The 21,860-nt window shown below is 44.0% G+C and overlaps 1 protein-coding gene across 1 annotated transcript; it reads right to left on the bottom strand.

The window, feature by feature from the left end:
• Nucleotides 1-9,461: 9,461 nt before the first annotated feature.
• Nucleotides 9,462-13,433, bottom strand: LOC311141036 (fibroblast growth factor 17; the record flags this gene model as incomplete). The annotated part of the gene is made up of 5 exons (XM_084176312.1): nt 9,462-9,752; nt 11,609-11,715; nt 12,591-12,768; nt 13,277-13,313; nt 13,402-13,433. The coding sequence occupies 5 exons, from the start codon at nt 13,431-13,433 to the stop codon at nt 9,462-9,464; spliced, it is 645 nt and encodes a 214-aa protein (XP_084032438.1).
• Nucleotides 13,434-21,860: the final 8,427 nt, after the last annotated feature.

Raw genomic sequence — 21,860 nt, 5'->3', positions numbered from 1 at the left:
TGACGGAACGAACGTGTTCAGCCACCCTTTAGTGAAACGTTTCTTATTGGGAACGCGGCGGCTTAGGCCAATGCCTAGAGCCACGCTGCCCCAGTGGGATTTGGCCTTGGTTCTCGAAGCGCTATGTAAGTCGCCGTTCGAGCCATTGAATCAAATACCCCTCAAGATGCTGTCTATCAAGACGGCACTGTTGCTCGCCTTGACTACCGCTAAGCGTGTCAGTGATTTGTGTGCCCTGTCGACGAGACCCGACTGCCTTGCCATTAATGGCGATCTGAGCAGAGCGGTGTTACGTCCTAACCCGGCGTTTGTGCCGAAGGTTATTAGCAGTGCGTATAGATCACAGACCGTGGAGTTGTGGGCTTTTTCTCCCCCTCCTCATGGGGAGAGGAGTGAGGAAAAGCTTCATTGTCTGTGCCCAGTGCGCGCTTTGGCGTGTTACGTTGAGCGCACAGCAGCGATTAGGTCATCGCCTCAGCTGTTTGTGTGTCACGGTGCGGCTGCATTAGGTAGACCACTTTCAAAACAGCGATTGTCTCATTGGCTTTGTGAAGGTATTGAGACAGCTTACGAGGCAGCGGGGCGACAACTGCCTCAGGGTATCAGAGCTCACTCCACTCGTGGAGTAGCAGCTTCTACTGCCCTCTTCAGAGGAACAGGGGTAGAGGATATTTGTAGAGCAGCGTCATGGTCGACACCGTCTCCATTTATCCGTTTCTATCTATTAGATATGTCTTCTAACTCTTTGGCTCGATCTGTACTCAGCGTGGCTGAAGGAAGATCTTGAGCAAGAAGGAGAGGGAAAAAGCAGGACTGTGGACATGGGTGTCTATCAGGTCCGCTTTGGTTAGGAAGACATATTCTGTTTCTATCCATTAGATATGCCTTCTAACTCTTTGGCTCGATCTGTACTCAGCGTGGCTGAAAGAGGATTTTGAGCAAGAAAGAGAGGAGAAAAAGCAGGACTATGGACATGGGTGTTCATCAGGTCCGCTTTGGTTAGGAAGACATATTCTGGACAGATATGTTTTCTAACTCTTTGGCTCGGTCTGTACTCAGCAAAGCTGAAAGGAGATTTTGAGCCAGGAAGAGAGGATAAAGCAGGACTATGGGCAGGTTCCCATCAGGTCCGCTGTGGTTAAGAAAACATGTTTTTTGATAGACAGGCTTTCTATCTCTCTGGCTCGATTGTACTCGGCATAGCTGAAGGGGAATCTTGAGCTAGAGGAGAGAAAAGCAGGACGATGGACACAGGTCTCTATCAGGTCCGCTTTGGATGGAAAGCATATCTGGTGGCATGTCTCTTGACTGACAGGGTCAGTATAGTAGAGACATGTATTGAATTGACAGAATGTGAGGTCATCTATCTGATTATTCAGTTTAGTATGACTTATATTTTGTTCCTGCCTACTAATCTCTGGGATTCCATTGAGTGAGTGAGGTGGTCTACTGTGCACATAATGTAGAGTGACACTTGGTGTCATTCCATTAGTGGGCGGTAGTGTTTTCACAGGATATTGAGGCACAGCTATCTGCTAGTACAGATTAGTGTAGCTTCTATTCTGGTGATCTGCCCACTAGTCATTGGCATTGCCATTGAACTAGGTGGGGCGGGTCTTTAACCGATGACGCGGTATATTGTGACGCCCGGAGGGGTTTTTAGTTGCAGTACTGCGGGAATTGGTTGCGGCCATTGCTAGGCTTGACTTTTTCATTTTTTAATGGGAAGTGTTAGGCTCGGCAGGGAGTACATTTTGGAGCGCTACGCTCCGCCTTAAACCACTAGGAGCAGAGCTCCCCTATGGGGCGGAGCTCCACGATATAGAATGATTAGTTACCGGAGTGTAACTCCAGTTCTATGAGTGGAGCGGAGCCCCATAGGACTTAAGGCCCTGCCGACCCTCTCTAGTCTCGCTGAAGATAATGTCTCGGGAGGCTGATTGAGGGGATGTGTCCCCTCTTATAGGGACACCTGTGCTCCCATTGGTTGCAGGTGTGTGCATAAATTTGCTTCAGGCTGTTCTGCCTTAGGGCAGAGGGTAAACCACTAGGAGCAGAGCTCCCCTATGGGGCTCCGCTCCACTCATAGAACTGGAGTTACACTCCGGTAACTAATCGTTAATGCCCTTTTCCAGCACGACACACTGACGTCACGCACAGATGCGCGCGACTCTACAGTAAGAAAGCCATCGCCATCTGCGCACATTCAACATAGCCTAGATTTAATTTTTTATTACTTCTAAACAAAATTACTTTTTTGGGTTCTCATACGCTTACAATTATGTTTTGATTCTTGCTTGAACAGTCGCTAAGATTATATTTGGTTGTGATCTTTGCAAAATAACTATTTTGGATGCAGCAGTTGTTAGCTTCGATGCTAACGCTCATAGGCTGTAGCAAAAGCTAGCCAAAGAGCCATATTACTGGTTGAAGTGTTTTTTAAGTATAATGCAGTTGATTTACGATGATGACACGAACATTATATTAAGCAGGACATTCATACTGTGACACTCTGGCTCTATGGACTTTGAGAATTGAGCCAGGGTTGTTCATTTTCATGTGTTCGGGTGTATTTCATTTGGTGGTGTTGGGGATGGGTGAGTTTCATTTTGTTTGTGTCTAGTTGTGATTGGTTAATGACTCCCAATCGGAGGTAACGAGTCTCAGCTGTCGGCTCGTTATCTCTGATTGGGAGCCATATATATTCTGTGTGTTTTCACCTTTGGTTTGTGGGTTATTGTTTCTTTGTTGCTGTTAGTCTTATTCAGTATTAGAACTTCACGTATCGTCTTTTGTTGTTTTTTCGTGGTTGCTTTATAATATAAAGTCATTATGTTCACTCGCAACGCTGCGCATTGGTCCAATCCTTCAGACGATCGTGACAGAATAACCCACCACAAAAGGACCAAGCAGCGTAACAAGCGGCAACAGGACCTACCTACACAGGAGTTATGGACGCCTCCTAAGGTCTGGACATGGGAAGAGTTATTGGACGGAAAGGATCCTTGGGCACAACCGGGAGAATATCGCCTCCCTCGTGAAGAGCTGGAGGCAGCCAAAGCCGAGAGGAGGTGGTACGAGGAGGCAGCGCGAAGGCGAGGCTGGAAGCCCGTGGAAGAGAGGCAACCCCAAGAAATTTTTTGGGGGGGGCACATGGCTTGGGCAGCTGGGCAGCAGGAGGCTGCCACAGGTAGAGCTGGAGAAAAGGCTATCGGATTACGGGAGCCATTGGCGAGTAGAGGGAAGGAAGTTGTTGTGGCACGGCATGAGAGACTGAAGTGTGTTCCCAGTCTGGTCCGGTCCGTTCTTGATCCCCAGTTAAGGCCAGTGGTGGGTGTTCCCGGTACGGACCGGTCTGTTCCTACTCCACGCACCAGGTCCACGATGTGCGTCGCCAGCCCGGCCCGGCCTGTTCCGGCCACTCGCACCAGGGATAAGGTGCGCGTCGCCAGCCCAGCCCGGCCTGTTCCTGCTCCACGCACGAATCCTACGGGGTGCGTCACCAGTCGGCCAGAGTCTGCCGTCTGCCCAACGGCGCCTGAACTGCCCGTCGGCCCTATGGCGTCTGAACTGCCCGTCTGCCAAGCGCTGCATAAGCCGCCCGTCTGTACTGAGCCTGCAAAGCCGTCCGTCTGCCATGAGCCTTCAGAGCCTTCCGCCAGACAGGAGCCGCTAGAGCCTTCCGCCATACAGAATCATACATCTGCTATGGAATCAGCAGGAGCCGACGCAGCCCATACTAGACTGGAAGCTCGGGTTCGGGACCAGGAAGAGCAGATCCTGCAGATGGGAGCCGCCCTGCTGGAGATGTTGACTGCAATCCGAGGCTGGGGTCCGCCTCCACCGCCAGTCTCCCAGCCAGCACCATCAGCCAGCTATGAGCAGCCAGATCCGTCAGCCAGCCATGAGCAGCCAGATCCGTCAGCCAGCCATGAGCAGCCAGACCCGTCAGCCAGCCATGAGCAGCCAGACCCGTCAGCCAGCCATGAGCAGCCAGATCCGTCAGCCAGCCATGAGCAGCCAGATCCGTCAGCCAGCCATGAGCAGCCAGATCCGTCAGCCAGCCATGAGCAGCCAGATCCGTCAGCCAGCCATGAGCAGCCAGATCCGTCAGCCAGCCATGAGCAGCCAGATCCGTCAGCCAGCCATGAGCAGCCAGATCCGTCAGCCAGCCATGAGCAGCCAGACCCGTCAGCCAGCCATGAGCAGCCAGACCCGTCAGCCAGCCATGAGCAGCCGGATCCGTCAGCCAGCCATGAGCAGCCAGATCCGTCAGCCAGCCATGAGCAGCCAGATCCGTCAGCCAGCCATGAGCAGCCAGATCCGTCAGCCAGCCATGAGCAGCCAGATCCGTCAGCCAGCTATGAGCCGTCTAGCCAGGATCCGCCAGAGCCGTCCGGCCGGGATCCGCCAGAGCCGTCCAGCCTGTATCCGCCAGAGCCGTCTAGCCAGGATCCGCCAGAGCCGTCCAGCCAGGATCCGCCAGAGCCGTCCAGCCAGGAGCCGCCAGAGCCGTCCAGCCAGGATCCGCCAGAGCCGTCTAGCCAGGATCCGCCAGAGCCGTCCAGCCAGGATCCGCCAGAGCCGTCCAGCCAGGATCCGCCAGAGCCGTCCAGCCAGGATCCGCCAGAGCCGTCCAGCCAGGAGCCGCCAGAGCCGTCTAGCCAGGATCCGCCAGAGCCGTCTAGCCAGGATCCGCCAGAGCCGTCTAGCCAGGATCCGCCAGAGCCGTCCAGCCAGGATCCGCCAGAGCCGTCCAGCCAGGATCCGCCAGAGCCGTCCAGCCAGGATCCGCCAGAGCCGTCCAGCCAGGATCCGCCAGAGCCGTCCAGCCAGGATCCGCCAGAGCCGTCCCGCCAGGATCCGCCAGAGCCGTCCCGCCAGGATCCGCCAGAGCCGTCCCGCCAGGATCCGCCAGAGCCAGCCAGCCAGGATCCGCCATCTAGTCAGGTGATGCCCCTTAGTCCGGTGCTGCCCCTGAGTCCGGTGCCGCCCCTTAGCCCGGTGCTGCCCCGTAGTCCGGTACTGCCCCTTAGTCCGGTGCTGCTCCTTAGTCCGGTGCTGCCCTTTAGCCCGGTGCTGCCCCTTAGTCCGGTGCTGCCCCTGAGTCCGGTGCCGCCCCTTAGCCCGGTGCTGCCCCGTAGTCCGGTACTGCCCCTTAGTCCTGTACTGCCCTTTAGTCCGGTACTGCCCCGTAGTCCGGTGCAGCCCCTTAGTCCGGTGCTGTCCCTTAGCCCGGTGCTGCCCCTTATCCCGGTGCTGCCCCTTAGTCCGGTGTTGCCCCTTAGTCCAGGTGGGGTTAGTTGGAGGGTGGTCATTGGGGGGAGGCTACCGAAGCAGGTTGTGACTGTGGTGGGGTGGGGATTACGACCGGGGCCAGAGCCGCCACCATGGACAGACGCCCACCCAGACCCTCCCCTAGTCCTGATGTTGGTGCGCCCGGAGTTCGCACCTTTAGGGGGGGGTACTGTGACACTCTGGCTCTATGGACTTTGAGAATTGAGCCAGGGTTGTTCATTTTCATGTGTTCGGGTGTATTTCATTTGGTGGTGTTGGGGATGGGTGAGTTTCATTTTGTTTGTGTCTAGTTGTGATTGGTTAATGACTCCCAATCGGAGGTAACGAGTCTCAGCTGTCGGCTCGTTATCTCTGATTGGGAGCCATATATATTCTGTGTGTTTTCACCTTTGGTTTGTGGGTTATTGTTTCTTTGTTGCTGTTAGTCTTATTCAGTATTAGAACTTCACGTATCGTCTTTTGTTGTTTTTTCGTGGTTGCTTTATAATATAAAGTCATTATGTTCACTCGCAACGCTGCGCATTGGTCCAATCCTTCAGACGATCGTGACACATACGAGCCTTAAAATCAGATTATAATCCAAAATAAGTTGAAATGCACTCATATGCAACATGTACAGTCACGTTACCAGTCAAAAGTTTGGACACACCTACTCATTCAAGGGTTTTTCTTTATTTTTACTATTTTCTACATTGCAGAATAATAGTGAAGACATCAAAACTATGAAATAACACATATGGAATCATGTAGTAACCAAAAAAGTGTTGAACAAATCAAAATATATTTTATATTTGAGGTTCTTCAAATACCCACCCTTTGCCTTGATGACAGCTTTTCACACTCTTGACATTCTCTCAACCAGCTTCACCTGGAATGGTTTTCCAACGGTCTTGAAGGATGTCACACATATGCTGAGCACTTGTTGGCTGCTTTTCCTTCACTCTGCGGTCTGACTCATTCCAAACCATCTCAATTGGGATGAGGTCGGGGGATTGTGGAGGCCAGGTCATCTGACGCAGCACTCCATCACTCTCCTTCTTGGTAAAATAGCCCTTACACAGCCTCGAAGTGTGATGGGTCATTGTCCTGTTGAAAAACCAGTTGTCCCACTGAGCACAAACCAGATGGGATTGCGTATCGCTGCAGAATGCTGTGGTAGCCATGCTGGTTAAGTGTGCCTTGAATTCTAAATAAATCACAGACAGTGTCACAGCAAAGCACCCCCACACCATAACACCTCCTCCTCCACCAGTCTAATGTCCATTGCTTGTGTTTCTTGGTCCAAGCAAGTCTCTTCTTCTTATTGGTGTCCTTTAGTAGTGGTTTCTTTGCAGCAATTTGACCACGAAGGCCTGATTCACACGATCTCCTCTGAACAGTTGATGTTGGGATGTGTCTGTTACTTGAACTCTGTGAAGCATTTATTTGGGCTGCAATTTCTGAGGCTGGTAACTCTGGGTCTTCCATTCCTGTGGCGGTCCTCATGAGAGCCAGTTTCATCATAGTGCTTGATGGTTTTTGCGACTGCACTTGTAGAAACTTTAAAAGTTCTTGAAATGTTCCGTGTTGACTGACCTTCATGTCTTAAAATAATGATGGACTGTCATTTCATATGATTCCATATGTGTTATTTCATAGTGTTGATGTCTTCACTATCATTCTACAATGTAAAAAATAGTAAAAATAAAGAAAAACCCTTGAATGAGTAGGTGTGTCCAAACTTTTGACTGGTAGTGTAAATAGAGACATTTTTTGCTGGCTTTCTATAAGAACTCCCCCTTGTTCTGCCTCCAATTTACGCGCATCGCCCTTGTGCGGCAATGTTTGTAAACACAGAAAGGGGTCTATTGAGAAACTCTTTACGGTCCTGTTTCTGTTTGACACACGGTGGTAGCTTTTCATGGTGGTAGCTTTTCTAACACTGTGAGTGCAGGTCCAGGGTCAGTTTATTCTAATGGGGTTATTGGGTTTATCCTACCAAAAAACCCTGAAGCAAACAAAAATGACTAGATCAGCCCAATGGGGCACAATTACTGCTGCAGTATACAATGATAACCACTAGAGTGAACTGTTACTCCACTTAAACCATCCCAGTATTAGCGGAAGAAAAACATGGGCATTATACACTGAGTGTACAAAACATTCCATGGCATAGACTGACCAGGTTAAAGCTATGATCCCTTATTGATGTCACTTGTTAAATCCACTTAAATCAGTGTAGATGAAGGGGAGGAGACAGGTTAAAGAAGGATTTTTAAGCCTTGACAATTGAGACATGGATTGTGTATGTGTGCCATTTAGAGGTTGAATGGGCAAGACAAAAGATTTAAGTGCTTTTGAACAGGGTATTGTAGTAGGTGCCAGGTACACCGGTTTGAGTGTGTCAAGAACACACTGTTTCCAGTGTGTATCTAGAATGGTCCACCACCCAGAGGACATCCAGCCAACTTGACACAACTCTGGGAAGCATTGGAGTCAACATGGGCCAGCATCCCTGTGGAACGCTTTCGACACCTTGTAGAGTCCATGCCCCCAACGAATTTAGGCTGTTCTGAGGTGGGGTTGCAAGTCAATATTAGGAATGTGTTCCTAATGTTTTGTACACTCATTGTATACCACTAGTTAGGGGGGTACCTACTCCATTGAGCTACATTTGCATGTGTCAACAGGCTATTTTATTTTAGCACTATTACGAAAGGATGGGGGCGAAATAATGATGTCCCTATAATAGCATTAGCAGGGTATATCAAAGTGGTCAGTGTTTAATCAGTACACAAACCCCAGTATTGGCAATGGATGCTCTTATCTGGCTTTTGATGATGATTGAAATAAAAGACAGATGTGAGGGATGAATGGATCAGCACCTCTCCAGTGGAGTCATTCAGATTGTGGCTTTCATTGGACTACATTGACAAATGGTTTTCCTAAAAAATAATCTGTCATCAGGTTGAAAATAGATCTAATTAATATTGAATAAACATAAGACCACATTTCTTGCTATTAATGATAATTAATTGTAATACCCATGTCTTACTTCCTTGCCAAGTTCATTACAAGCGTTAATCTCCACAATATTATTGGCCTATTCCTTGATAAAGGGGTTAGTGGCAATATAATTTTGGATCTGTCATAACAGTGTCATAAATCCATGTGGTTGATCATTTGGAATCATGACAAGTTCATCCTACAATGTAATGGCGTTAGGAGTTAGTTTGATTGGTGTTGTTGCTCTTTTGGAGTGTTTTGAATTAAGCATTTATGTAATTGTACAAAACAGTAGGGCTAAGTAACAGAATTAATAGCATGGAATTAAGTAAGTATAATAAGTACATGTCTCACTTTGATAGTAAGCAAATTATTTCATATTTCTAACTATAAGTACAGTAGCTAGGCTACATTTCGGTCGGTGGATGATTTAAAGCATGTGTGAAACTCATTCCACGTAGGGCCGAGTGTCTGCAGGTTTTCGCTTCAACCTTGTACTTGATTGATTAATTAAGGTCACTAATTAGTAAGGAACTCCCCTCACCTGGTTTTCTAGGTCTTAATTGAAAGGAAAAAACAAAAACCCGCAGACACTCGGCCCTCCGTGGAATGAGTTTGACACCCTTGATTAAAGAATCAAACCTGAACAATGAATCATGTCTTGGCATAGCTGGTCGTTAGAATTAAATGCCACCTGGCTACAGATTTTTATACTGGATACATTTTTTTTGATGGACATGTTGTGCACACTGATCTGTGAAACAAGAACATTAGTACTTCCTGTAAATTTCTGAAGAAGTTTTCTTAACTTAGAAATCTATTTCAGCACAAGTACCAAGAAAGCAGTCATATCATATGAGAGGGATGATCTAAAGGTAAAATGTTGCATTTGTCACGCTTAAGTTTTGTGCTAACCAAGCTGAACATGTTTCTTAATGTACCTATCCTATACCCGCTCTGTCACGGGACCAGTCCAAAAGCAAAAGAAAACGCATACATACACACAGTCATATTAAATATATACATCAATCTCATTTACTCTCTTACATGATTTACATGGGATCATTTTACAACAATATTACTTTAGACTTTTTGGCATTTTAAGTATCTTCACATATTAAAAACATACAAAAATAAAATTCTATTTTTTCCTCAATAATAGTCTGATTTGTTCTGTACTAGGCAGCAGTCTGTGATTTCCTGTTCCGTTTCGCTCGACGGGTGGGTGGAAAACTGATAAACTCAAACTGTTTGATTCTGTCCATGTTGGGGAAAGGTAGTGGGCCCTTGTGTAGCCTCTTGATGAAATGGACCTCTCTCTGGTTCTCCCTCGTCTTGGAGGCTTTGATGGGCCTCCCTTTCCTGGTGAAAGCCACATACCAGCCCTCATACTTGGCATTCTGGAAGGCAGTGTAATTGTTCTCCAGAACAATCTCTGTGAAGATACAATCCCTGCTTCTGCCATTAGGCTATTGAGAGGATGAGAGAGAGGAAAGACTAAGTCAAATCCAAGTTTATTGGTCACATACACAGTTTAGCACCACTACTAGAAGGCATGTTAAAAACAACATCTGATTAGCCTACTTACAGTATTTCCCTCTGAACTACACTGCTATCTATTAATTTCCAAGCTCCAAACAAAATGGAATACTTCAATATTCTCATGAAACACAGAACAGACTATTTAACAATTACAAACAAATGCAAACAATGTGTACAAGACAAGTGAAATAGTATCCTACACGACAAGGTCAAACCCATTGTATCTACAGTTTGAGACAGTTTCGTTAAAACTACAATGAAGATACCACATACTGTATCAGTACAGCCAATAAACTAAGCGTAAACTAGGAATAGTGAAGAATGTGTTTAAAGTAGGAAATATTAGCTGCATATCCAAACCACACCACAATAACTATATTGGACGAGTTGTGAGAAGTATTAGCAAACTATTCCTCTCTAACATAAGGTTTTCAAAAGAGAGGAACCGCTAGAAAGCTACACCATTTATCTGCATTTATTTATTCACTAGATTAAACCAGAACCTAATATTTTAAGATGATGATGAGAGATGAAGAAGATGATGCGAGATGACTTCTGACCAACCACCAAAGGGTGTGAGGAGAGTTTTTCCCATACCTTGAAACTGTAATTCTACACTTGGAAATACAAATTGGGTTGTCTCCCTGTCATCGACCCTATCCAGGCTAATGAATTACATTACAAATAAATATCATTATAACACAATATGAGTCACGTGTGTCTCATATTTTTCTTACTTTTTAACTTTGCATTGTTGGGAAAGGGCTCGTAAGTAAGCATTTCACGGTAGTCTACTACACCTGTTGTATTTGGCGCATGTGAAAAATACAATTTTAGTAAGTATACATCAGTTTTATTGCATTGTCACTATTTAGCGAACCAAACTCTTAAAATTATTTTATATTTGTTTAAAGAACCCTTCATTTAAAGAATGTACAATAACAATTATACTGAACACAAATATAAACGCAACATGTAAAGTGTTGGTCCCATGTTTAATGAGCTGAAATAAAAGATCCCAGAAATATTCCATATGCACAAAAATATTATTTCTCTCAAATTGTGTGCACAAATTTGTTTACATCCCTGTTAGTGAGCATTTCTCCTTTGCCAAGATAATCCATACACCTGACAGGTGTGGCATATCAAGAAGCGGATTAAATAGCATGATCATTACACAGGTGCACCTTGTGCTGGGAATAATAAAAGGCCACTCTAAAATGTGCAGTTCTGTCACACAACATAATGCCACAGATGTCTCAAGTTTTGAGGGAGCGTGCAATTGGCATGCTGACTGCTGGATTGTCCACCAGAGCTGTTGGCAGAGAATGTAATGTTCATTTCTCTACCATAAGCTGCCTGCCCAGGACCTCCACATCTTGCTTCTTCACCTGTGGGATCGTCTGAGACCAGCCACCCAGACAGCTGATGAAACTGAGGAGTATTTCTGTCTGTAATAAAGCCCTTTTGTGGGGAAAAACTCATTCTGATTGGCTGGGCCTGGCTCCCCAGTGGGTGGGCCTGGCTCCCAAGTGGGTGGGCCTATACCCTCCCAAACCCACCCATGGCTGCGCCCCTGACAAATTGTGAAGTCCATAGATTAGGGCCTAATGAGTTTATTTCAATTGACTGATTTCCTAATATGAACTGTAACTCAGTAAATTCGTTAAAATTGTTGCATGTTGCGTTTTATATTTTTGTTCAGTATACATAATTACCAACTATGAAACAAGCAAGCTGGAATTCTTGCAACGTTGAAAGTGATGTGGATTTGATATCATACCTTTCCAACTAGTTTCCCCTTCCGGTTCATACAGAGGTAGCGTCCACTCTCTGCACCTTTGATCCGAACCCGACTGCCAAAGGTGTCAGTCTCTACAAAGAGACGTGCTACAACATACACACAAATATCCATATGAAAATACAACAATGGTGTGATAAATCCACTAGGCCTATGTCAATTAGCTGAATAATAAATATATTTTGGACACTCCCTATATCATATTCAAATTCTTATATGGAAGTGGAATGATTATACAAAACTGTAAAAAGCCAACAATAAACTGTCTGCCATCTATTGGCCTACAAGAAAATAATGTGCAAAAGGAGGACCTAAAACAAACTGACATTCACTGGAGAGAAAAAATCACAACAGCCTATGTGAGATATTATGGGTTTCAGGTTTTGAGACACATTAACAAACCATTGCTATAATTTAATTAAATGTTATCATTAATCATGTTTGAAGAAAAAGTAATGGAAGTGGAATAAAACAAATCCCAATTGCAGTTGTCCTATGGGTCAATTGATTTACCCCCTGGTTAATTAGGCTAACAACAGTCCCCTGTAGCTCAGTTGGTAGAGCATGGCGCTTGCAACGCCAGGGTTGTGGGTTCGTTTCCCACGGGGGGCCAGTATGAAAATGTATGTACTCACTAACTGTAAGTCGCTCTGGATAAGAGCGTCTGCTAAATGACAAAAAAATGTAAAAACAGTCATGTGTATTGGACCAGGACAAAAGACTTGGCCTGATTCGCCAGACGAGGGTTTAGCTACAGTAGGCAGGCCAAATTAATATAAAGCCCCACAGAGGGTCGGGCCAGCATCAGGTGGGCAAGTATCCTAGCCCTGCAGACCTCTTCATCGACAGACAGCACATTGCAAATGCAGTCCTCATTAATAAGCCTTGTATGCATTGGTCCGACTGGTTGAAAACAGATCATTTGTCCAAATGCAGCCAACATTGTGTCATGGGAACAACTTACCGTAATTGTTGCCGTCCTCAGCAGTAGCGGCGACCCTCTTGCCCTGTATCTGGACGTGCTTCCCGCTGGTCCGGCTGTATAGTTGGTAAACCCTGACCTGTCGCCGGCTAAGCTGGTCCGTCATTGCGCCCTGCTCCATCACATACTGGTTAAAATGAGGAGACGGGTGATTCTCCCCCTTTTTATGCAAAAAGGAAAAATAAAATCACATATAGAATTTTCTTCTAACCTCTTTTTTTTCTAAGATAAGTCAACCACTGCATGACTAGAGCCTCACTGAATAACTCAATCCAAACATTTAAAAATCTGGGCTAGGCCTGTAAATTATTTGGTAAAAAGAAGCCCATCACATCAAAATATTGTGTTACATTATGCATATTAAGTGCATTCAGAAGCAAGCGTCCCACTTTAAATGACCTTTATCACCAGCGTGGGAAACTAATTTAATTTGCAAAAAGTCTTTAATGTAAGGGCATTTCATCTTTCTTTCACCCAATTTTTCACCTAAATGACATGGTGATTTTTTGGGGTTGATTTCACCTTGAATTCACGTTAGTTGACAACTCAACCAAATGTAAATCAAAACTAGACGTTGAACTACTGACGTCTGTGCCCAGTGGGAGATGCCTATATATTAACAATTATTTGTCTGTACAATCTACGAGGAACTTTGGAAGAGAATTTACCTGAGCATGGCACCACAACACGAAGAAATGAAAAGATCTGCAAAATTAAATCACAATAAATAAAACATTATCACCAACAATACAATCTGTTTCGATAACAATGTTTCAAAGCGTAGTCTTCTTACATGTAAATACAGCGCTGATTTATTCCATACATTCTTTCATCCAATTGCAAATGTTTTTCTTCACAGATAATCCAAGAGTTCCCTGGTTTCCGCTTGACCTGTCCACTGCGTGCCCCTTGTTAGTTTATGAGTTTGATTCCATTCACACACCAACTTTCAGATGTGAAACACCTTCTTCATAAGTTCATATAAGAAACACATCATGGTACGCATATGAGGAAAATGATATACTCCAGTTACTGCAGGTGTGTTGAAGTGTGAAGGTCTTCCTGAGAGTATCCAAAAAGTCTGCAACCAAGAGAGTCACCGAGATCCATCATACATTTTAGAGTGAAACTTCCAAAGTCCACACGAAAACCTATTAGCTATTGCCATTTGGATGTTTATTTCAAGGGAAGAAAATTGTCACCCATATGTACAGTATCGCAATGTAGCCACGATGTAGCCCCAAGTAATTCCACGTTTAAAAAGCCCTCTTACTCAGCGCGTCTTGGCCTCTTGCTAGGCAGTGGTTAAATGTTGAAAGGCAGGTCCAGGTCCCTCCCATGAGTTGGGAGTTGGAGGTTTTGTATTGTGGGTGGGCAGGGCACAGTGGACTGTAAATGGGGAAAAAATGCACTTTGGGTATGTTTTACGCATATTGTTAGCCTACGCATTAATGGCATATCAGCATTAACTTAATCTGTTTGTTTCATTTTATAAAAATACATCAGATAAAAAAGACTGATTGGGTTACAAGAAAAGTTTAAATTTAACTCTACATCTTGTTTTTCACCCCTCTCTCTTGGCGGATATAAAATGCGATTTATCAACTATGTTATAATGCATAATTAATCACTGTATTTAGAAGTGAGTAGCCTAATGTCACTTGAAGGGGTGTGGCAATGAGGTGTCATATATTCCATCGCTTTTCCATTCTTTCTCTCTGAGCGGTTTACTGCTCACACGTTCAGCTAATGTTTAAAACAAATAATTGTAACAATAGGCTGTTTCATCATGATGCAGTGGTAGTCTGGTGAGATAAGCCTATGTGTAGTAGCCTAATCAACATCACTAATTGATGACTAACTGATGTTAACAGGATTCTTATTTTTCGCTGGTTAAACTGTCTAGGCCTTCACCAGTGTCAAAGTCGTCATCGAGGTAATGGAGATGTCTCTGAGAGACTTTGATAATTGCACAATTTATTGTTTCAGTACAATACATGAGTTGTAATTAATGTTATATAAAATTATGTTAGAATTTCTTTATTTCTTTAGTTACACTGATATCCAATACAGCACATTAACTAAAAATAATCTTAAACCTAGCAGCACAGATTGCAAGAGACAAGTTTCACAATTGGATAACCTTGCACTGTTATAGTTTAACATACAATTTCTACCATTAAAGAGTACATTCAAACACAACATGGTGTAATCTGGGCTCTGTGCAAGAATTTAGCAAGTCCCAGTGTTTACATCGTCCACAGCTTCACATCACTGGCCCTCTGTTCAGCCAGAAGTTAAGCATCTCTGACAAGTTGTAGCTACAGCAGTTAAACATCTCTGACAACTCATTCTGCTGAATGTGTGACAGGCATTGGTAGCCACTGACATAATTTGTAGCAATTGATTCCACTTGTTAATGTCACTTCTTAAAAGCGGTCAATCAGTCTATCAATCAAGTTGTGTTGCCCAAGCTGTAGTCTCTGACATAATTCAACAACAAACAATGTTTTTTTGTTGTAAAAAAAACAAAACAAAAACAAGCAAGTTGCAGACAAGCAAAGTAACAGTCATGATTTGAGAGTAAGGAAACATGTTCAAAACACATTTGTATGTATACATATAGATGCATATACAGCAATACGAAAATAAACCACAATTTCTTATGCAGCAGTAATAAACACCACATCACCTGGAAAATCTATTTGCTTCTTGAAAGAATGTTTGTCAGGCATCTGTTGATATTTGATCCTGTCTTCAGCATAGTCTGCTTGTACAATTCAAATATACAATTTTTAAAGAATCTAACAGGTGTGGCATATCAATAAACTGATTAAACAGCATGATCATTACACAGGTGCACCTTGTGGCGGGGACAATAAAAGGCCCCCACCAGTCCACCCCACCCATTTACCTTTCACGCATAAAATGCACATTTTCGGTTGCTCATCACAAGTAGTTTTGAAGACATTGCCATCCTTAATGAATCATACCTCTAGTCTTTTCTATTCCTATACTAGTATAGTGTGTGGAGTCATTTACTCTACAGTTGTTCCAATGGGGCAATAATGTGATGAATATGACTGTGGTTCAAAAGGGGTGTTACATACTGCTATACGTAGAAACATGGCAGCGTGGGATGTTTAGCTCTTGTGACTATACTCCAATTATAGGAGCTAACTAGCAGAAATGTTGGGGCGTGGCTGAAGGGAGAGAGAGCTTTTGCAGTAGCTAGCCTCATCACTGTGGAATTCATCTCCAACAGGCTGCCTTGCTCTGGTGTCAGCAATATTTTTTGGGAGTGGGATGTATAAAGACAAAAAGAGATGCCATTTTAGTCATTTAGCAGACGCTCTTATCCAGAGCGACTTACAGTCAGTGAGTGCATACATTTCCATACTGGCCCCCGTGGGAAATGAACCCACAACCCTGGCGTTGCAAGCGCCATGCTCTGGCGTTGCAAGCGCCATGCTCTACCAACTGAGCTACAGGGGACCCACACACACACCCCCACTTCAGTTTACAAAGTGACGGTGAGATCTGAGGCCTTGCAACCTGATCTTATTTATTAATGTCTCCACTGGCTTTACTGGCGCTAAAGCTGTGATGGAAATAACCAGACTTTCACTGAAAAGCAGGTAGCTTCAACCACCCACAGAAAAGGTACAGAATTCTTTGAACCTCAGGAGAGAGCGAGAGAGGGGGTGACTTTAAAAAAAAGTATTGGGTGGAACTGCAGAAACCCATGACAGGTGGACAGATAGATCTGACTCAAGTGTCATGCTTCAATGTGAAACTGATCATATGTGATTATAAATGTATAGACACGCCCACATTTAAACAGAGTCAACCTTAGAGCATAACTAGTCTCCCAAAATCGGACAAATCGGATGTGAAAAAGTTCTTCCTCATGCAATGGCAATGTTTTTTACCTACCTCAAATCAATTCATGTTTTGCCACCAGTTGACCAAAGGCTGCCTGCATAAAGTTATGGACAGCTTTAAACCCTCACTATACACTATCTCTACATGTAATTAGTTATTATATTGAGTAACTTTGTCAACACATGACAATCTTGATCCAGTATAATTCAGAGCTACTGTACCTCCAGTAACAAGTGAAAGGACGATTGGTGGTCTCCCAACAGCTCCAACTACATCGTAAAGATCCCCGCCATAAAGAACAACTGGACACTCTTTTCTGCCCATGCAAAAATAGAGGCAAAGGTTTAGAAAGTGGGTGGTCCTCTTTATGAATTATAAAAACTCAGATTGTTTCAGAACATGAGCTTGGAGAATATCCCTGTTGCTTCCCCCTGTGGATTCTTCCACAGCAGTGGGGCACCTCCACTCATGCCACCCAAACCCCTGCTATAAGGTCACTCTGCAGTGCTCTGATGAGAGGGCTCCATAGACTTATAAGAGGGCTCTCGCCATTTCTCTGGTTGTCCAAAGCCTGTATGACAGAACATACATACTTGCCTCTTATATAATGTTATGTTAGAGAGGACTTTTTCTAGAACTGTCAAACTCAGGATAAATGATGAGACATTTGTACAAATGTATCAACATTTTACTAACATACTTACCTGAAATCTAATTACATTAATCACACCTTTTCATTTATACATGTAGAGTGTGCTCAACATGTACAGATTTGTGGTTATTAGAAAGGCTTCTGACCCCTACGTATACCCCAACCATTTGCAAGCTGACCATTTGAGCTTGCCAAATTTGACACAGCTGACACAGGCAATAAATTTGAACTAGTTTCCCCGCCCCCTTTATCTGTAATGAGCCTTGGCCTACAACCCTTCGCACACACACACACGCACACGCACACGCACACGCACACGCACACACACACACAGAATTTGAATGGGTCCACACTTATTGCCAGCATAACAAAATATGATATATGCTGCTATATCAGATTAAGTGCATTTTCTAGTATTGGAAACACGGTACAGGCCTAGTCAAAACACCATATAATAAAAAAATATATATATCTAAAATGGGATGCTCAACAGGTGAAACCCGAGTCGTTGATCCACGATTAACACCCGCCAGTTGCAGACAGGGTTTGACTGCTTCATCTGACAAGACCAAGAAGCTGGTAACATGTCAGCCTTCAAAACTAATAGAGTGACTCAGACAAGAGCGATTCACAGAGAGGCAATGAAAATAGCCGGACGCTGTCCAATTCCAATGGCTGGAATCAGACAGGCCTGCTGAGGACGTCAGAGCATCTGTGTTATTTTTAAGGAGCAAAATGTCACTGAGCAATGAACATGCTCAAGGCTCACGTGTAACAGGGTTAGGCACAAGGTCACGTCGAAGCCCTATCACTTTCTGAAGATAGTCACTGTTGTTAATGTGGCATAGATCAAGTGCTTTGAAGGTCCAACATTTAGAAAAAGAACATCGTTAAGGAACATTTGATTAAGTTATTGTCAACACAGTATTAGTAGCAGCTGTTCCAATACCTTAATAAAAGAGAACCTTGAAGTCCTTGTATGAAAATTGCATTCATTTTTATGGAGATGCTTTGAGGCTGTCCCTCAGTCTTTGGCAGTCATAGACAGTATTTCTGAATCGTTGGAGAAATTCAGGAAAATCATGAGGCATTAATAAAAAAATGATCAAATGTATTATTCAACAGTTTTTTTCAGGCTCAGCAGAGCAAATCCCAGACTCCTCACGTCTCACGTGGCAGTAAGAAAACAGTCTTTGGAGACGAGAGACTGCAGAAAAAAAACATGCAAACAATGTGACCTCTAAACACTGGCATTAGGAAAAATAGCCATTTATTAGAAATTAGTTATGCATCCAGAAACATGTGACCTCCTGCTCCCCGAGGACACATTAGGCCATTATATTTGACTGGTTTGGGGTTTCAAGGACTCACTGATAGGCCTTTTTAAGATGTATTCTGTCATCAGTTGACAGCAAGACTTCAGGCATATGCCACTGATGTCACTGGGCCAACACTGAATTGCTGAGTATATTCCCTGAGGAATTTTGAAGGGGGATCCTTTAGAAATTCTCCCCCAGTCTTTTTGTAGCAGAGGAAAGATAGTATATTAGTATACATTTATTATAGGTAGTTGATTCCTTTAGCAATATAACATTATAATATACATGTTGTTTTCAAAATAAACCATGTCCTTTGTTTTAAAAGCAGAAGAATGCTTTTTGTGCACATCTAATTATGATGAAAATATTTCATCTTTGAGAGGGAGAGGGATCAACTTCTGATAATATACATTTCCCTCTAGTCTGATGATGTACAACATCAATCCTCAAGGACTGTAGTCCTGCTGGGTCCCCCCACCCCAGCCACTAATGGATAAATTGTCACTAATTGACTGTAGTACACACATGGTTGCCTAGCTGCAAATAAGACCCTAGCAAGCATGAAAGTCAGCTGACAGCAGCAATAGCCCCTGAGGACCTGACCTGTGTAACCCTGCTCTAGCCCCTCAGCAACAACATGTAATTTAATATTGGACAATGTAATGTTAAAATAGTGCTAATAACGCAACGAAAATGTGCAAAAAATAGATTCTGTAGATTCTGAGTTATAGGTGAACATTCACCTTATTGGTTGTTGTACTTTGTGAAAATGATAAATGTAAAATAACCAAGCAAAACATGCATCTGCTTTTTTGACATCATGATTTGTGAACTTGTTGATACATTCCAAACAGCCGGGGCAAAATAGCATGGGGGGAGTGTTGAATATTGCACCCCTGGATACAGTTTAACAAGCTGTCAGTCATCTCCCAGTGATTGCATAAAATGTTTTGTGTGTCTCAACAACTTCCTGTACAGAACAGGACATACTGTATGTGTAGTAAGTCACTCGATCTAGTGTCAGTCTATCAACAATAAGGTTTGATTGCAATTTGATTGAAACTGTTTGCAGATAGACTGATGCATGTTTTAATGTGGAGCATGCTATGATGGTTCATATACACGTAGAATGGCATCATGAACATGCTTTTTATGAATGAAAATCACTTCATTGATTTATCAGACTAATTGAAAACATCACATTCCATAATTATGAATGTGCAAGTATAGGCGAATGACTGAGGTTCCCCGCCTTGCATTTTTTCCATCTGCTGCCTTGCCTCCCAACTGGTTGCCTGTCTGCCTGTCTTGAGCCCTCAAGTAGCTGCCTGACTGTGCGCCCCAGCCCCAGCTGGTGTGTGGAGTGGTGGAGGGCTGACTGGGGCTGGAGCAGCTGTCCGCTCTCTCCACCCCTTCCTCCTCTGATCTCTGCTCTGCAGCTCACACCTGATCACCAACGACTGCACTTCACACAGGAATTTTCTATTTTCTATTTTCTCTCACCCTGGGCCCACCCCCACCAGCAAGACAAGTGGTGCCCTACAACTCCCTGACTGGCGACACCCAAACCAGGCTGTGACACAACAGCATGCCTGGTATTTCAGTCACACTTCCATGACTCAGTTGCCATGGGAGTAGAAGGCTATTCTCTCTCTGTGGTGTGACTCTAGGCAGTAGACTTAAAAAGCCCTTCTGCGTCAAATAATTGTCTGTGCGTCCGATGAGCAAAGTCCCCTCATTATCTCCTACCTCTTCACCTCCAATTATCTCTTCCCAGCATGCAAAACTTGTTGAAATAGCATCATTACAGTCAACAATTGTGGTTGTAAACTGGTTGTAACGACATTATTTCAACCAGCTGAGTTGAAGCAGTTTAATGTCACAATAGCTGAGGAGATTCAGAGCATATCTGAGACTGACCCCTGATATATCCCTGTCTAGAGGTCACATGTCATCCAACTGGTCACTGGCCGTGAGAACCAAATTGTCCTAGGTCAGCCATGCTGTGTCTTACCTGCCTGTGACCTCTAAGAGGGCTGCCGTTGACCCCCTTCAATCTCTCCTCACATATCTTTACTCTGAGCCCTGTGTCCCTCTCAAAGGCCTCTTCACATCCAATCTAACACTGCATCTCTGAACCCAGGGCAGGTCTGCTTCCCCTGACTGGTCTGTAGTTCTGTGGACGAGTGCTTACAGCCCCCCAGTCAGTCCTCCATCAGACAGTCACATATTTCACAGACATAATGACAAAGTCAAACAACGGCTGGTGACACATGGCCTTAAAGAGGAGTTGAAGGCCGCTGCCAGAGTGTGTGTTGGGGGGAGTGTGTGTGGTGGTGCGAGTGTGTCCTTTCATGTCCTTTCAGGCGGTAGTTTCAACCTCATTAGTAAAAGTTTAATTGACTTTCATAGTCAAGCTCAGTATTGCTTATCATCGGGATTTCTGCATTCAAAGTGAGGGAATACAAATCCTGCACAATATCCCCCCCAAAAGTAAAAGCATTACTTAATTATATATTTGTAATGTTTCATGCATGATTGTAGGATTTCTTATCAAATGTACAGTTCTTCGGAAGTCTTTATTCGAACTGGTGAAGTTGAGGGTAGCAGTCATGACAGAAACGGAAATGAGATAAAACAACGTTTTATATTAGATATTTTTTTTAAATCATTCAGATGGTCTGCTGCTTAGAAAACAGGTCTCAGTAGGCAAAGCAAATCAATAGCTTACGATTCCATTGACAACGTCACACTAAAGTAATGGAAGTAATTGGCTTACCTTTGATGCAGGGGGAGGGTCAGAGGGTCACCAAGGGAGCAGCGTAACAGGACACTTCCAAAGACAGCACTTAAACTCTACAAAAACACAAGTGCAGCTCCTGTTTCCACTCACCTGCACAGCCCAGCATTGAGGCCCTCTCTCCCAGCATGTCACTACAGGATGGACCCCTCAGTAAGCTGGGAACACATTTGTCGCTTTCACATAAAAATAGTCACAGAATACCATCAATGAATCTCAGAGTTCTTACTGTAGTTCATTAATACAGGAGTTTTGCATCCCTGTGTCAAAGCACTGTCCATTTACTGTGTTTTTATTTTGCAAGCGATGTGTGAAGCATAATGAGCGATAGAAAGTAGAACCACAACCATACCGATCATTTATCACAGGCATTTTGCTGATATCGTTCATTACGATAAGTAGCCTATACTAGAGAAATGTGAAGTTTGAAATGAAATAATTTTGCTAATATGGGTGATTGTTATTGCGACAATTGATGGCTACAACCATCAAACTAGTAGTGGTGCACATTAATGTTCTAAACATATCGTCCTATATATATCGTTATCGCATCAATTCAGAATTTATCGCGATATGGATTTTTGTCCGTATCACCC

This window comes from Coregonus lavaretus (genome assembly GCF_964263955.1).
Source record: "Coregonus lavaretus genome assembly, chromosome: 14".
Classification (NCBI taxonomy): Eukaryota; Metazoa; Chordata; class Actinopteri; order Salmoniformes; family Salmonidae; genus Coregonus; species Coregonus lavaretus.
Note: the sequence above shows the minus strand (reverse complement) of the source record. Positions and strands in the feature narration are given on the sequence as shown.